The sequence below is a fragment of the Giraffa tippelskirchi genome, chromosome 1, assembly GCF_054371585.1.
Source record: "Giraffa tippelskirchi isolate mGirTip1 chromosome 1, T2T-mGirTip1v1.2.pri, whole genome shotgun sequence".
NCBI classification, from domain to species: domain Eukaryota; kingdom Metazoa; phylum Chordata; class Mammalia; order Artiodactyla; family Giraffidae; genus Giraffa; species Giraffa tippelskirchi.
Window position 1 is genome coordinate 195,392,414 of NC_137275.1, and position 19,152 is coordinate 195,411,565.

Sequence of the window (19,152 nt, forward strand, 5' to 3'; positions counted from 1 at the left end):
CAATCCTCATATCAGACAAAATAGACCTTAAAATGAAGAAGATTACAAGAGATAAGGAAGGACACTCATAATGATTAAGGGATTAATCCAAGAGAAAGACATAAAAATTGTAATTATCTATGCACCCAACATAGAAGCACATAAATACATAAGAAAAACACTAACAGACATAAAAGGAGAAATTAACAGTAACACAATAATAGTAAGAGACTTTAAAACCTCCCTCACACCAATGAAGAGATCATTAAAACAGAAAATAAATAAGGAAACATAAGTCTTAAATGATACATTAGATGAGATGGATCTCACTGATATCTACAGGACATTCCATCCAAATGCAGAAGAATACACCTTCTTCTCAAGTGCCCGTGGAACATTCTCCAGGATAGACCACATCTTGGGTCACAAATCAAACCTCAGTAAATTTAAGAAAATTGAAATAGTATCAGGCATCTTCTCTGACCACAACACTATGAGACTAGATATCAGTTACAAGAAAAAAAACTGTAAGAAACACAAACACATGGAGATTGAATAACACGTTTCTAAATAACCAACAGGTTACTGAAGAAATCAAAAGGGAAATAAAAAAATTTCTAGAAACAAATGACAATGAAAACACAACAACTCAAAACCTATAGGATGCAGCAAAAGCATTTCTAAGAGGGAAGTTTATAGCAATACAATCCTACCTCAAGAAACAAGAAAAACATCAACTAGACAACCTAACTTTACACCTAAAACAACTGGAAAAAGGACAAAAACCCCCAAAATTAGCAGAAGGAAAGAAATCACAAAGATCTGAGAGAAATAAATGTAAAAGAAATGAAAGAAACAAGAGTAAAGATTAATAAAACTAAAAGCTGATTCTTTGAGAAGATAAACAAAATTGACAAACCTTTAGCCAGACACATCAAGACCAAAAGAGAGAAGAATCAAATCAACAAAATTAGAAATGAAAAAGGAGAGGTTACAACAGACAATGCAGAAATATAAAGGATCATAAGAGACTATTATGAACAACTATATGGCAATAAAATGAATAACCTGGAAGAAATGGACAGATTCTTAGAAAAGTTCAATCTTCCAAGACTGAACCAAGAAGAAATAGAAATTATGAATAACCCAATTTCAAGCACTGAAATTGAAGCTGTGATCCAAACTCTCCCCAAAAAACAAAAGCCCAAGACCAGATGACTTCACAGGAGAATTCTATCAAACATTTAGAGAAGAGCTAATGCCCATCCTTCCAACTCTTTCAAAAAATTTCAGAGGAAGGAACACTTCCAAACTCATTCTACAAGGCCATCATCACCCCGATACCAAAGCCAAACAAAGACAACACAAAAAAAGAAAATACAGGTCAATATCACTAGAACACAGATGCAAAAATCCTCAACAAAATTTTAGCAAACAGAATTCAGCAACACATCAAAAAGCTCACACACCGTGATCAAGTTGGGTTTATTCCAGGAATGCAAGGATTCTTCAATATATGTAAATCAATCAATGTGATACACCATATCAACAAATTGAAAGATAAAAACCATATGATAATCTCAACAGATGCAGAAAAAGTTTTTAACAAAATTCAGCACCCATTTATGATTAAAACTCTTCAAAAAAAATGGACATAGAAGGAACCTACCTCAACATAGTAAAGGCCATATATGATAAGCCTACAGCAAATATTCTCAATGGTGAAAAACTGAACGCATATCCTCCAAGATCAGGAACAAGACAAGGGTGTGCACTTTCACCACTATTATTCAACATAGTTCTGGAAGTCCTAGCTACAGCAATCAGAGAAGAAAAAGAAATAAAAGGAATCCAGATTGGAAAAGAAGAAGTAAAGCCCTCATTGTTTGCAGGTAACATGATACTATACATAGAAAACCCTACAGATAACATCAGAAAATTACTAGAGTTAATCAGTGAATTTAGCAAAGTTGCAGGATACAAAATCAATACACAGAAATCACTTGCATTTCTATATACCAATAATGAAAAAGCAGAAAGAGAAATTAACGAATCAATCCCATTCACCATTGCAACAAAAAGAATTAAATACCTAGGAATAAACTTACCTAAGGAGACAAAAGAACTGTACACAGAAAATTATAAGACACTGATGAAAGAAATCAAAGATGACATAAACAGATGGAGAGATATTCCATGTTCCTAGGTACGAACAATTGATATTGTGAAAATGACTATACTACCAAATGCAATCTACAGAATCAATGCAATCCCCATCAAATTACCAATGGCATTTTTCACAGAACTAGAACAAAAAATTTCACAATTCATATGGAAACACCAAAGACCCTGAATAGCCAAAGTAGTCTTGAGAAAGAAGAATGGAGCTGGAGGAATCAACCTTCCTGACTTCAGATTATACTACAAAGCTATAGTCATCAAGACAGTATGGTACTGGCACAAAAACAGAAATATAAACCAATGGAACAAGATAGAAAGCCCAGAAATAAATCCATGCACCTATGGGTATTTTATTTTTTACAAAGGAGGCAAGAATATACAATGGGGAAAAGACAGCCTCTTCAATAAATGGTGCTGGGAAAACTGGACAGCTACACGTAAAAGAATGAAATTAGAACACTTCCTAACACCATACACAAAGATAAACTCAAAATGGATTAAAGACCTAAACGTAAGACCAGAAACTATAAAACTCTCAGAGGAAAACATAAGCAAAACACTCGATGACATAAATCAAAGCTAGATCCTCTATGACCTACCTCCTAGAGTAATGAAAATAAAATCAAAAGTAAACAAGTGGGACCTGATTAAGCTTAAAAGCTTTTGTAAAGCAAAGGAAACTATAAGCAAGGTGAAAAGACAACCCTCAGGATGGGAGAAAATAATAGCAAATGAAACAACTGACAAAGGATCAGTTTCCAAAATATAAAAGCAGCTCATACAACTCAATGCCAGAAAAACAAACAACCCAATCAGAAAGTGGGAATAAGACCTAAACAGACATTTCTCAAAAGAAGACATACAGATGGCTAACAAACATATGAAAAGATGCTCAACATCACTCATTATTAGAGAAATGCAAATCAAAACCACAATAAGATATCACCTCACACTGGTCAGAATGGCCATCATCAAAAAGTCTACAAACAATAAATGCTGGAGAGGGTGTGGAGAAAAGGGAACGCTCTTGCACTGTTGGTAGGAATGTAAATTGATACAGCCACTGTGGAAGACAGTATGAAGATTCCTTAAAAAACTAGGAATACAACCACCATATGACCCAGCAATCCCACTCCTTGGCATATACCCTGAGGAAACCAAAATTGAAAAAGACACATGTATCCCATTGTTCACTGCAGCACTATTTACAATAGCTAGAACACAGAAGCAACCTAGATGTTCATCAACAGATGAATGGATAAAGAAGTTGTGGTACATATACACAATGGAATATTACTCAGCCATAGAAAGGAATGCATTTGAGTCAGTTCTGACAAGGTGGATGAACCTAGAACCTATTATACAGAGTGAAGTGAGTCAGAAAGAGAAAGATAAATATCATATTCTAACGTACATAAAAGGAATCTAGAGAAATGGTACTGAAGAATTTATTTACAGGGTAGCAATGGAGAAACAGACATAGAGAACAGACTTATGGACATAGGGAGAGGGGAAGAGAGGGTAAGATGTATGGAAAGAGTAACATGGAAACTTACATTACCATATGTAAAATAGATAGCCAACAGGAATTTGCTGTATGGCTCAGGAAACTCAAACAGGGGCTCTGTATCAACCTAGAGGGGTGGGATTGAGAGGGAGATAGGAAGGAAGTTCAAAGGGGAGAGGATATATGTATACCTATGGCTGATTCATGTTGAGGTTTGACAGAAAACAACAAAATTCTGTAAAGCAATTATCCTTCAATAAAAAAAGTAATTAAAAAGAAAAAAAAGACAATCTTGGCTCAACAAGAAAAAATAAATAAATAAAATAGAAACAAAACAAAACTCTCTGCAAGTGAAACCAAAATCACGAGCAAGCTGAATATGGCCTAGGGGCCACTGGTTTTCAACCTCTGAAACTGTATTTTAGGGGATATAACTCTCCATTTATATTAACCTTAGATTAGACATACACCAAATACTTGAGGGAAATCTTGCCCTGCTGTCAGACCTCACTAATAAAGAGGAAAAATAGTCTTTTATTCATACATTTGTGCTAAGCAGCACAACTTTCATAAAAGGATATCAATCCTTCCTTCCTTTACCTCAATCACCTATTAAAATGTATCGCTCTCCAGTTAAAACAAGTATTTTCCAGGTACCCCTGGGGACTATAACCTCAAACTTAACTAACATTCACCGTCAAAGAATAACTCAGAAGAAAATAATTTCAGCAAGGCAATCTGATAAGTTTGCAGTCCACTCAGTCTAGTTAATACTCAAGAGTTCACATGATATATGGCCAAAACCAAAATTGTACTTTTGTTAGGTTTCAGCCAATACAGAGCAATACTTATGGAAAACAATTTAACACATCTCACTGCCATATTTACTTTACCATAAGGATGTCACAGGATATGTTGTTCATTACTTAAGTGTTCTCTAAGGGTCCACAGAGGATAGTCTTCATAAGTATGGTATGCTGCTGCTACGTCGCTTCAGTCGTGTCCAACTCTGTGGGACCCCACAGACGGCAGCCCACCAGGCTCCACCGTCCCTGGGATTCTCCAGGCAAGAATACTGGATTGGGTTGCCATTTCCTTCTCCCGTGCATGAAAGGGAAAAGTGAAAGTGAAGTCGCTCAGTCGTGTCCGACTCTTAGTGACCCCATGGACTGTAGCCTACCAGGCTCCTCCATCCATGGGATTTTCCAGGCAAGAGTACTGGAGTGGGGTGCCATTGCCTTCTCCAAAGTATGGTATAACCTCATATATATGATCACTACATATGAATGAATAACAGGACAGGCTCATGACCTAGACCAGGATGACTCTTGGCTCAATCATTTACTAGCAGTGTAACCTTGGATAGTTACTCAAGAATCCTAAGCTTCACCATACTCTTCCATTAAATAAGAGAAATAATCGCTATTTCCTCATAGAGCTGCTACACCGTTAAATGACACACTTTAATAAGCATATACACACTGCATAACAAAGTGTTTTTTACTTACTTCCATATCTGGCCCATAAAAAAAACACTCAATATAAAAGTTATCTGCTACTGACACTACAATTATACTTCTCTACTGTCATCTCCATTCCAGAAATACTTGAACCATTTTAAACATGGTAAGATGAAATCCAAGGTTCTGCTTTCCTAATTCTGCTTTTGCCACAATTTCTTCACCTACTTTTAATTTTAAATTTCTGAATAGATAATATTAATACATTGACACAGTACAAAAATCAAATACTACATAAAAGTCTAAAATGAAGATTCTTCCTTTCAACACACCCCACAGATCCCTCATTCATTCAGTTAATTACTCTTACTACTTTCCTTCCACAAGCACCTTGATTATTTCATAATACATCTTATAGCTCTTTCCATTAGTATACTGTTTTTTTGTTTGTTTGTTTTTTAATCACAGCAAAGTATTCACAGAATGGATAAACCATAATTTATTTGACTGGTCTCTGATTGATGTGTTTTGGGACATTACCCACCGCAAATTCCATATAATAGTTGACAAATATTTGTAGGCAGAGTATATAAAATAAAGAGGGAAAAAAGTAACAATCTTCAAATGTCTGAGTACTGTTTTCTTATGTAATTCATAAGCATTTTAAGTACATATTTTTATATTAGTTATATCTAAAGCAATTAACATTATTGGGGGAAGTCCTACACATCTAAATATACAGAATCATATTATTTTGTATGATTCAAAGAGTTATAGAGTTATATTCCTGTCTCATATCAAATATCTGACACCCATGGAAATTTTCACAAATGATATGAAAATGAAAATTTTGACAAATATGATAAAAAGGTGTCCTCTGCAATACTCACTGTCACACAAAATATACACGGATGCAGCAAAGGAGACTAGCATTCAAAAGTTTAGATTACATTGTAATTTCTGATGATTCTGCTGCAACAAATCAGACAAAAGATATTTTTATCAAGGTCTCAAAAATCAGTGGAGTAAGAAATCTTTGCAACTTGCAGGAGACACACATCACTTAATCCTCCAAGTTCTATTAATCTCATTGAAAATCTTTTGGAGTGACTGCAGGTAACCAGGCTGTAAATTACTGGGTTTTCTATGTTTTCATTTCCTAGAGCTCCATCTCCTTTGCACTTAAACTTGTACCAACACACCCACCTTTAAGACACATATCCCAACTCCCAGGGACCTTTTGCTCTTTTATCAGGCTGTTTAGTATCAAAATTATACTTTAAAGCTTTGGTTTGAATAACATACAAACTCTGTGGTACATTACCCTATGCAGAGAGGCAATAAAAAAAGACAACTACTTCAGGAAAAAAGTCTGCAGGTGGCCTAATATAGTCAAGATGTTGAACTCTAATCTGTAGATTACATACGTAGAGCAATTTACAAGGTCTGTGTTTCAGGAACGAGGTGAAAAGTATTAATCATAAATAAGAAGAGAGAGGGGAGAGCTGAGAAGAGCAATAGTAATTCAAGTCTATATCAACTCTTCCTCTACCAGGAAAGGCACAGTGCTGGGGAGATAGCAAATAGAGTGTGGGTCTATGGGTGGAGTAACACTCTCTGAAAGACCCAGTCAGGCAATGACAAAGTCCAACACTAGTAAGAGCTGCTCAGAAAGAATTGAGGTCACCAGGACTGAAGGTTTAGCTTCCCATCTGCAGACATTTCAGGACCCACAGAATAGGTATAATAGCTATCTGTGACCATCATATAGATAACTTATTTGCAATACAGCTGCCCTTCATTAGAGTGAGTTTCTTCACTTACCAATATCAAGAAATGAATCAACTGAAAAAATGATCTAATGTTAATTAGAGGCTCTGCTTGGCAGGAATTTATCTCTTTTATTACTACAAATGGGTAAAACACCTAAATAAGAGTGTTAAGTAAAGCTTTTGAAACATAAAGTCCATGAGGGAAAATAAGAAGGATCCTTGGTAGTTAAAATTAAGGCTGAGAATCAGAGACTAACAAAATAGTTACAGCCCATTTCCACAATTTTCCCTTCTTTCTAATCTTACCTCAGACATTACAGGCTAATAAGAAAAATTAGAACTTTCAGATTGAGGCAATTTAATGAGGAAATTTGCTCTCAGGGTTTAAAGAACACAAAGTTCAGGAAGTGTCTTCTGTAGTCAAGAGGACATCTTTGACTTTTGAAAGATAGAGTCTAAGAGGTGATGCTGAAAAGGAGGAAAAACCTAGTTGCTGACTGAATCTGACTTTTGCCAGGCATGTCAGTTCAAGTCCTTCAAAAAGCAAACACCAGACACAAGCACAATCTCTTGCAGCCAACTGTGCAACACACCTATTAGGGGAAACACATGTGAAAAACAAAGAGGAAAGGGAGCAGCAGCAGGTGAGAATGGCCTTTGGGTCTGTCCAAAAAGCAGGTCGATCCCTAGGAAGAAAGAGAACATTGAGTAGGAGAGCCTCACACTGCACTGAGCTCTTCAAAAGTCTCAACCACGCCAACAGGACGCCACAGAGCAAAGACTGCCAATGAGCAGATCCCTGAGCTGGTCAGGAATGGCTCCGCTCTAGTAACCCCATCATGGTCAGACAATAACTAAAGCAATGCAAAGAGGACACAGCCTCAGCAATAACGCTGCAGGAGATCCCAAAATACAGTGGCTAAAGGCTGTGGGCAACTACAAGCTCCATGGCAGGTTCTCTCAAGAAGAGAGAGATGAGAAAACTCATTGCCGTGGCTGCCACAGCCCACCCTTGTGCTGCAAGGATCCACTCTACACCCATGTTGGAAAACAGCTGCTGCACAGTTCCTGTGGGCCTCTCCTAAGGAGACACTTAGAAGAAAACTATGAGCAGGACAAACGTTGTCTCCATTATTGCAATTATTCTCAGGGCTGCAACTTACCTCCATCCTCCAGTATCTATCAAAATTCCCCTCCCTCTCACCTATCACTTCTGCAGGTCTTAGTAGCTAGTGTGATTAAGTGACCCAAACACTCTTTAGGTCTCTGAAAGTGTTAGTTGCTCAGTCATGTCCATCTTTTTTGCAACCCCATGGACTGTAACCCACCAGGCTCCTTTTCCACGGGATTCTCCAGGCAAGAATACTGGAGTGGGTTACCATTCCCTTCTCCAGGGGATCTTCCTAATCCAGGGATCAAAGCCGAGTCTTCCACATTGCAGGCAGATTCTTTACCATCTGAGCCACCAGGGAAATCCTTAGGCGTCTGAGCCTCTGGCAATCATATCTTTGTCATCCCAGGGTAGTTGCGACATGTCCATTCATGTTAAAATTAATGGATCACTTGAGTGCCACCCATAGTCAACCTGCTGCCACTGTGCAGAAGCAATTTTACCTCTTTTAGCTCATCTGGGTCCTGTCTGTTGGTCCCTGACACAAGAGTCTAAAGCAAATCATTGCAACCACCAGTATGCAGTCAAACTATACCCTTGCTACATCCTCTATGGAAAGACTGCACCCACTGCAGGACTGGGACAACTAAGCATGCAGAGCTCAGAGGTGCAGAGATACACACAGCTACACACAGTTCCCCAGTGGAACACTGGGAGCTATAGTAAGTAGAACTACCTGTTTCCACCTCCTCCTTCCCAGACTATGCAGCATACCTACTGGGGATAGAGAATCAAGTGGAAATTTCTAATTTAGTGCCTATACTGCATCCTGAAAGATGGCAGCCCGTCCTTGCAGAGTATTTCCTCTGAGTTGGAGCTTCCTCTGTGGCTTCTCAAGGCCGTTCCAGCACTCCAAGAGGCCCACTGCCTCTGGATGATACAGTTTGCGATACAACCAGTGGACGCCAAGGCACAGCACCCCCCCAATACACACACACACACACACACACATTTCCCAACAAACTCGGTCCCTTGTTCTAATGCTGCTTTGTATGTGATTCCATACCTGTGGACCAAGGACTCAATTGGTAACATTAAACATATACTAAGTTGCCAAGTAAAAATGATTAATTAATTATATGCTAAATTTAAAAATAAATAAAATAGTTATTGCCCCAGAAGCTCACAGTCTCAGAATCAAATACCCACAGCAATATCCTCCTTCATCAAAACATACCATACTTTTAACAAGAAATATAAATGTTCTTAGGTATTGGTAAGCCATCATCAAAAACCCTTAATCATAATCACTGAAAATACTCAAGTCATAACAAAAATGTATTTTTATGCCCAATATTCATTAGTTGGCAACGGTTAATACTAACCATAATTTCTATTGGGTTGGTCACAAAGTTCATTAGGGTTCTTCAAAAAACCAAAATGAAAAATCCAAACGAACTTTGTGTCCAACCCAATAAAATTAATTGGTAATATTTAATAAGTTCAGTTCTATGAATCTTAAATTATTATACTGTATATTTCTAAATACAAATTTTACAACAAAATGATGTCTATATTGCTATTTTTAGATTATATATCTAAATCAAGTTCAAATAATAATCAAATTACTAAATTAATGTATATCACTAATACAATATTTATTCAAAGATTACTAAATAATCTTTTATATTTTCAGATTCATTCTAAATAGAAAATTTCTAATTGTCCAATGGCCAGGTTTATTATGCTGGCTTCATTTGAATAAGTAATGAACTTAGAAAATAAACCCACATGGACAATTTCAGAACAATGCAAAATGTCCAAAAGTAGGATAAAAAATGACACTAACTTTATTTTTTTCTCTTGATAGTTAAGAAGTAGATTTATTAATATAAGATGCTTGTGAGGGATACGAGTGGGCAGGTAAGGAGTTCTGCTGACACAAACTTTAATTCAGAGTAATTTTCTTCCTAAAAACCCAAAGCAGTTTTTTTTTTTTCCCATATGCCCCATATGTTGACAATGGTCTTGTTTATGAAGAAAAGGAAATCTGCAACTCACCTTTGTACACCATAAGGCCTTTCCAAAATAGGCTCTTTGAATGGAGGAGGAATGTGACCAAAATAATCAGGATAAGCCACTTCTGAATATTCTGGGACAGACTTTGTACTTTTCACAATCTCAATGTAAAGATCAGAGTCATGGAGTGTTGGTACATCAGGGACTTCAACTGATGCTTGTTCCACCGATGAAGTAGACTCTGTGTCTTCATCGTCTTCAGTTTCGACTCCGGTACAGCAGAGCTTGCCTAGCTGAACAGTTCTTCCCTCAAACAGAACATTTCCACAAGCAGCCACGTGTGAACATGCTTTAGTGCATGTAAGGACAGTGACAGGGAGACTGCAGTCCTTCATTCCTGCAGTAAAACCTGAGGCTGTTTGAGACGGAATATTCTGCAATGTAATTCGGTCCAAGGCTTTCACTATATCATTGTTTAAGCCGTGGCCTGATGAAATAGTTCTATTTTGATCACCAAGTAGCTGTTGTAATGTTCTGTCATTATCTTTAATGTCTTCTTTTGACAGATCCACACAGGCAGGCTTCTTATTACCTTCATCTCCTTTAGGAGACACAGTCGTCTTCATTACAATTCCTTTTCTTAAATTGCCTGAATTCCCAGATGCTTCCTCTCCCGCTGTGGGAACAACAATAGGACCACGAACTTTTCCCTCAAATACAAAAGGCTTTGGTTCTTTGGAGATTAAATCATAGCCCTTTGAAAATAAAAAAATGTTTAATCTTGTGTAAATATTAACACATTAAAGCACATACAAAACTAAGATCATGTTTTATATGCTGATTCAGAAACCTAACAAATGAAAATTTTAAAGATGGATAAAACAGGTACATTTTAAATTTGCTAACAGAAGATAAAATGTTTAACCAGCACAAAATTCATTACACTTATTTTATTATTATAAAAATATGTTCCTATAAATAACAAATATGGGAAGTTTTAGAAAAGCATAGACATTAGTATCATCCAAAATCTATTAAAGGAAACACAACAGCTAAATTGTTATTCACTGATTCAACAGATATTTAGAGTGTTTTGTGCCAAGCACTGTTTTAGGCACTTAAGAGTCATCAGTTTAAAAGAAAAAAAAAAAAAAAACTCTTCCCTTTGCAGCTTATATTCTTCTAGAGAAGCAGCGGAGAGGACTGTCAAAACAAAAATTTATAAACACTATACAAATATATTTTATGGAATGTTAGAAAGGGGTAAAGGAGGAAAGGGGTAATAGGAATCAGGAGTGCTGGGGGAGGAGAGGTAGGTGGCACTATCAAAGCCATTGGTTAGGGAGGCCTCACTGAGCAGATACAAGCAAAGACAGTGAAGGTTGCTGGTACCCAGGCCCCTGAGTGGGAGAAGGCCTGGTGTGGTCAGAGAACAGAGAGGAGGTTAAGATGGCCAGAACTGAAGGACCAAGATGAGTTCCAAGAGGTAAAGAGGGCCAGATATTGTAGGGCCTTGCAAGCTATTTTAAGAATTTTAGTTTTACCCTGAAAGAGACTGGGAGCCACTGGAAGGTTCTGAGGAGAAGAGTGCCATGACATGATTTATTTGGGGAGTGAGGAGCAGACAAAAACCAAAAGCTGTAGTACAGTGTTTCTTAACCACAGCATTTAAACATTTGGGGCTGAATAATTTTTTTGTTTAATTTGGTTTTGTCTTTCTGGGGAGGAGCAGGTCACCAGAGTGGGGTGGGTATAGAAGTAGGGAGATCAATTAAGAGTCTTCTGCAGGGACTTCCCTGATGGTCCAGTGGTTAAGAATCCCCCTTCCAATGCAGGGGACATGGGTTTTATCCTTGGTTGGGTAAGTAAGATCCCACATGCCAAGGGGCAACTAAGCCTGCACACTGCAACTATCAAGCCTGTGCGCTCTGGAGTCTGTGAGCTGCAACTAGAGAGAAGCCCGCGCCACAATGAAGATCCTGTGTGCCTCAAGTGAGACCCAACACTGCCAAATAAAAATAAATAAACAAAAATGTTTTTAAGAAAGATTCTTCTGCAGTTACCTACAGAAGCTGGTAAGAAGAGGTTATATTTTAAATGTACTGTGAGCCAGTACAGGACAGAGACAGGATATACTAAAATAGACGAGATACAGGGTAGACGGTACAAATAGGGATCATAGATGGTACCAAGTGTTTGCCTGAACAACTGAAAAGCATCAGGAGTTAGCTCTGATATGTTAAGTGTGAGCTACTCACATACGGACAAGGACGTAAAGCAGGCAAATGGATGTATGCTTCAAGAATTCAGAAGAAAGCTGTATACAGAAGATGTAAACTTGAGAGTCATTTACATACAGATACTATTCTAAGCTATGAGACTGGAAATTATCAGTGGAAAGAAACAGAGAAGAGGACAAAGACTATACCTTGGGATTCCACAATCTTAAAGAGGTTGCAGAAATGAAAATGAAACAACAGGATATGGAAAAGGAAAAAATCGGCTGGAAAGATAAAAAACCAGGAAAGAAAACTGTCCTGGAAGACAAGTTAAAAAAAGGATACTACCGACAGATAAGTAGCCTTTTCTCTTTCTATACTTTTAGACATTATTTTGATCTATATAACACTTTATCAAAGAAAATACCTCAATTGATCTAACCTTTATTCTATTGTTTGGCATTAAATCCTTTACAAATTGGGAAGGATTTAAGCCATTTCCAAAATTTTGCTATTATAAAGAACTCTGTAATGAACATCCTTTTGCATAAAATTTTTTGTTTAGGATAATTTCCTAAGCACTGAAATAAAATTACAGGGTCAGATACTAATCAATTTTAATGTTTAACACAGTTGTCCAAATGTTTTCCAAAAATACTTATATTAATACTGTTCCCAGTAACTTTATATGGGATTATCTAATTCAACTTCTCTATTCCTTGACAACATTAGGTACTACAGTTTTTAAAAGCTTTTTCTAAAGTGGTAGATAAGAAGTATTGTCTTACTACCATTTTAATTTCTTTGACTACTGGAAAAGCAAACAATTTTCCATACATCTATTAATCAGCTTAATTCTTCATAGATAACATATTTGTTGCTAGAATATAGGGTTTTTCTTGTAGTATAAATTCTCACATTTATTTACACACACACACACACACTCATACACATACGCACACATATACACAAATACACGTCCCTTAATCCATTTTTCGGAGAAGGCAATGGCACCCCACTCCAGTACTCTTGTCTGGAAAATCCCATGGACGGAGAAGCCTGGTAGGCTGCAGTCCATGGGGTCGCTAAGAGTCGGACACGACTGAGCGACTTCACTTTCACTTTTCCCATTCATGCACTGGAGAAGGAAATGGCAACCCACTCCAGTATTCTTGTCTGGAGAATCCCAGGGATGGCGGAGCCTGGTGGGCTGCCGTCTATGGGGTCCCACAGAGTCGGACACGACTGAAGTGACTTAGTAATCCATTTTTACAACAATTTTTCTGGATTTGCAATTCATCCTTTAATTGTGTTTAACTTCTACACACACATTATGTAGTCAAAATTAAGAATCTTATTCTCTGTGATTCACTCTTTGAATGTCCACTGTATAAAAAAAACTGAATCAAACATAATTCACTTTCAATCCCTGTACTCTTATCTAATCCCAGGAGACAAGGAGGTACAAAGGAAGTAATGGGTAAATCTCTCTGCATTGAAATGGCTGAAGAGAAGACATCTGCATTAAAAAAATCTGTTGTAGGAAACTTGCTGGGCTAGGTTATCTACCCCACAGAAACATATACAATTGTTGGATAAGATATTAAGGTATTTTGGAAGTTCCCTGGTGATCTAGTAGTTGGGAGTCAGTACTTGCACTGCTATGTCCTGGGTTCAATCTCTGGTCGGGCAACCAAAATAACCACAAGCCATATGGCATGGCCTGGGTTCAATCTCTGGTCGGGCAACGAAGATAACCACAAGCCATGTGGCATGGCCAAAAAAAAAAGAGAGAGAGATACTAAAAGATACTAAGTATAACAACAAGCAAATAAAAAAACGAGGAAAAAGACTAAATAATAAGTGAAGACAGGATCCCAAAGTTGATCCCAAACTGAAGCAGGTTTTCACTTGGAAAACAATTTGTACAAACAGGTGACCTGGGGTTTAGGTTTTCCTATCTCAAAAAATATAAAGAACAGGACAGTAACTCAGAGCTTGCATAAGGTAGGGAGTCCAACAGAAGACCCCTCTTCCCATGAAGATGGAACCACAGAAAACTAAATCTTCAATATAGAGGCCCTAGAAATACCCCACCACAAAGCAAATAACAGCAAGGAAAGACAACAGTCTCAAACCTTAGCACTAAGAGGGTGAAGAATAGCACTACTCACAAAATGATATCAAAAGCCTGCCATCAAATCACATGAATCTGTAGCCTGATTCACATTACCTGGGTGGTACAAAAACCCTCAATGAGGAATTTAATCTATTACAGTGCCTGTCAAAATCAACAACAACAAAAATTTCTGGAATTTCCACAAACGAAATTATAAAGAAAATGAGCAGTTCATGATTAAAAAATTGCAAGAAGTTCAGACACTAGAACTATAAGACTAAGAAATGCCTGTATTTAAATGTTCTAATGAATAAAAGACAAGAAACAACAAGTTAAAGATTGATGAAACATTTCTTCAAATGTTCTAAAAATCAAAAATAAATTTAAATGCCTAATGTATGTTTCTAAGGACAGATTAGATGGAACAAATAGGAAAAGGAGTACGTCAAGGCTGCATATTGTCACCCTGCTTATTTAACTTATATGCAGAGTACATCATGAGAAACACTGGGCTGGAAGAAACACAAGCTGGAATCAAGATTGCTGGGAGAAATATCAATAACCTCAGATATGCAGATGACACTACCCTTATGGCAGAAAGTGAAGAAGAACTAAAGAGCCTCTTGATGAAACTGAAAGAGGAGAGTGAAAAAGTTGGCTTAAAGCTCAACGTTCAGAAAACTAAGATCATGGCATCTGGTCCCATCACTTCATAGGAAATAGATGGGGAAACAGTGGAAACAGTGTCAGACTTTATTTTTGGGGGGCTCCAAAATCACTGCTGATGGTGATTTCAGCCATGAAATTAGAAGATGCTTACTCCTTGCAAGGAAAGTTATGACCAACCTAGATAGCATATTTAAAAGCAGAGACATTACTTTGCCAACAAAGGTCTGTCTAGTCAAGGCTATAGTTTTTCCAGTGGTCATGTATGGATGTGAGAGTTGGATGGTGAAGAAAGTTGAGCACCGCAGAATTGATGCTTTTGACCTGTGGTGTTGGAGAAGACTCTTGAGATTCCCTTGGACTGCAAGGAGATCCAACCAGTCCATCCTAAAGGAGATCAGTCCTGGGTGTTCACTGGATGGACTGATGTTGAAGCTGAAACTCCGATACTTTGGCCACCTCATGCGAAGAGTTGACTCATTGGAAAAGACCCTAATGCTGGGAAGGATTGGGGGCAGGAAGAGAAGGGGACGACACAGGATGAGATGGTTGGATGGCATCACCGACTCGATGGACATGGGTTTGGGTAAACTCCGAGAGTTGGTGATGGACAGGGTAGCCTGGCGTGCTGCGATTCATGGGGTCTCAAAGAGTCGGACACGACTGAGCGACTGAACTGAACTGAACTGAGATGGAGCTAAAAACAGAATCAGGGAACTGGCAGACCGTTCTGATGAAATTACCAGAGTGTAGCACTGAGAAACAAAAAGAAGGAAAGGCAGAATTTCTGGGGTGACAAAAACAATTCCGTATGTTAACATAATGAAAAAAATTAAAAGGTATGAAAATGTGAGTGAATCTAAAGCACTGAATCGAAACACAAAGCAGTACCATTATATGAGTTTTGTTTTTATTTTATTTAGTTAGAGTTAAATATAAATTGAAAGCATAGAAGTTGGCTTGGGAGGTGTTTACAATTCAAGTTTCCTAAGTTTCTGCAAGGAGATCAAATCAGTCCATCCTAAAGGAAATCAGTCCTGAATATTCATTCATTGGAATGACTGATGCTGAAGTTGAAGTTCCAATACTTTGGCCACTTGATGCGAAGAGCCGACTCACTGGAAAAGACCCTGATGCTAGGAAAGATCGAAGGCAGGAGGAGAAGGGGACAACAGAGGACGAGATGGTTGGGTGGTATCTCCAACGCAGTGGCCATGAGTTTGAGCAAACTCCGGGAGATGGTGAAGGACAGGGAACCCTTGAAGTGCTACAGTCCATGGGGTCACAAAGAGTCGGAGTGACTGAGTGAATGGCAACAAAATTTCCCTTTGAATTTCCCTGGTGGCTCAATAGTAAAGAATCTCCCTGCAATGCAGGAGACACAGGTTTGATCCATGGGTCGGGAAGATACCCTGGAGAAGGGAATGGCTATCCATTCCAGTATTCTTGCCTGGGAAATCCCATGGACAGAGACTGGTGGGCTACAGTCCAAGGTGTCACAATAGAGTTGGACATGATGACGTGACTAAACAACAACAACAACAAAGTTTTATTTTATAATAAAGAGAAAGAAGAAAGAAAGACTCTAATTAACTTCAGAATTTAGTAAAAACACATTTACCATTTTATCAAGATTAACTAGAATTTCTGTATATATATCAAATTTATACTTTAAATGAATACAATTTTTGTACATAAATTATACCTCAAGTAAGTTGAATAAAACAAAAATAACAAGACTTCAAAGTTTTCAAACAAAGGTGAAAAAAGTGAAATGAAGAAAAAAATAATCCAAATGAAAGTAAGAAAAAGATATAGAGATGAAACAAATGAAAATACAAAATAAGATCTCTTAATTCAAATATATGAATAATTATAAGTAATCTAAATGCTCCAGTTAAATACCAAAGACTCAGGGTTTAGCTTCAAAATCCGAGTATAAATACATGCTGTTTAAAAGATAAACAACTAAGGATACCAAAAAGTTGGTGAAAAGATTTTAAAAGATACTAGGCAAGTAACTAAAATTTATGTAACTATATCAATATTTAAAAAAAAAAAAACTTTTGCCTTAAAATCTTAGAGATAAAAACTAACTTCACTAAAAGGTTCAACTCAAAAGGAAAAGAAATCAATTTACACTTATATACAATAAATAATAAGCTCCCAAAAATATGTAATAAAAACTGACAGACATGCAAAAAGACAGAAACAAATTCACAATCATAGTGAGAAATCTTTAACACACTTTTCTCAGTAATTGATAACACAGGAATAAAAATTCATAAGGACAGAAAAGAACTTCTAAATACAATTAACAATCTTGTCCTTGTATAGGCAAATATACAATTGTGCCTAATGGGAGTGGAATGTTTTTCAAAGACATGAGAAATAGTAACAAAAGCTGACCACCTTCAAACTCATAAGATAAACCTCAAAAATTTCAAAAGATTATAATCATAAAGAGATGTCCTCTCACTGTACTACAATATGCTACAATTCAATAAAAAGATGAAAAAAATGCAAATTAAGGAGGCAACTTAAACATTACCAATGCATCAAAGAAAAAAAACCATAATGGACAAAAAGTTTCAAAACAAAGATAAAGAGAGCAATAAATAGCAAAATCTATTTGATGCAACTAAAACAGTCATTAGAGGAAAATTTGTAGCCCAAAATGTAAATATTAGAAGAGAGGACTGAAAATCACTAGATGTCTATCTTAAGTTGATAATAAAAAAGGAGAGAAAATGAAATCAGGGAAGATAAAGACATGGCACATTAAGCATATCATTTAGAAATATAGGGATTAACTTCAAAAACATATGGAAAGCTGATTGTAGGAAACAGTAGATAGGAAGGAGAAAACTTTTTTTCCAATTAAACTATGTAAAACTATTTGCTCTTTAAACTCTATCTATGCAAAAAAAAAACAACTCTATCTATGCATAATTTTAATAAAAATTTAAAACCAAATTTAAAAGAGGGGAAAAAAATAACAAAAGTCCATATGGTAAATGTCATTATGCTAATACAGATGTATGAAAGAAGAGCTGTGAAAATACAGGATTCTGATACTCTTAATATTCTGCCATCAAGAAACAAAAGGAAACAAAACTATACTTGTCACTACAAATGAATAATTATAGCTTTAAAAGCATGCGCAAGATCCCCTTGAAAAAGTCTGTTGTTAATTATGTTATTAATTTTGTTGACTTCAAATGCACTCATTTTACCTTCATCAGGCCACTGAATAGTAGCTTTAATACATCTGGAAACAAACTGGGTGGTGTTAAGGATACAAACACATCAGGTAATTTTAAGCTTCAGAGGTTGATGTTGAAAGTGACATGCAAATCCAAGTGGAAAAAGTCATAATCAATATTAATTCATTTCTGTTTAATAACTCATGATCTGCCAGTATTTGATACAATGATAGCTGAAAAGATTCTTCTAAACGCTTTCTATTTAGAACCAACCAATGATAGCTCAGTTGGTAAAGAATCTGCCTGCAATGCAGAAGACCCCGGGTCAATTCCTGGGTCAAGAAGATCCACTAGAGAAAGGAAAGGCTATCCACTCCAGGATTCTGGCCTGGAGAATTCCATGGACTGTATAGTCCATGGGGTCGCAAACAGTAGGACATGACTGAGTGACTTTCACTTTCACTTTTCACACTTTGCAAAAAAACCTACTTTTCTCTATTCCCACATCAAAACTCCTGACATTTTTATGCACAGTATATAATTCTTACATGTATATAAGACAGAGATGAAAATAGGTCATTTCTTCACAGAATAATCAATTCCTTCCCCAAATCCCTTCCACAATATTTTTTCTGTTTTGAATTGGCAGTATTTGTTATCACTGGGGGTTTAAGTGGGCACAAAAGTGTTAAAAGAGCAGCCAGATACTTCCTGTAGGTTGCACGGAAGAAAATCACCCTGCATCCTTTCCCAAATGCCTCTTCTTGCCTTCTTCTTTTTCTTTTTGACAAATATCCTCTCCTTCATTCCTGTCCTCTTTCCCGATTTCCTTTGTCCTACCCCTGATTTCAACATACCCTCCAACATCCACCAAATCTATGGGGAGTACCAAGACAGTGGGGAAGGGAGAGAG

The 19,152-nt window shown here is 37.0% G+C and overlaps 1 protein-coding gene across 8 annotated transcripts in view; it reads right to left on the reverse strand.

The window, feature by feature from the left end:
* AGTPBP1 (ATP/GTP binding carboxypeptidase 1) overlaps nt 1-19,152 on the reverse strand; it is a 173,085-nt gene that overhangs the window by 60,703 nt on the left and 93,230 nt on the right. For all 8 annotated transcript variants that reach the window (XM_081521807.1, XM_081521836.1, XM_081521764.1 and 5 more), the window contains one exon: nt 10,072-10,784. In XM_081521807.1, coding sequence (XP_081377933.1) covers nt 10,072-10,784 — 713 coding nt within the window. The remainder of the gene's footprint in view (nt 1-10,071; nt 10,785-19,152) is intronic.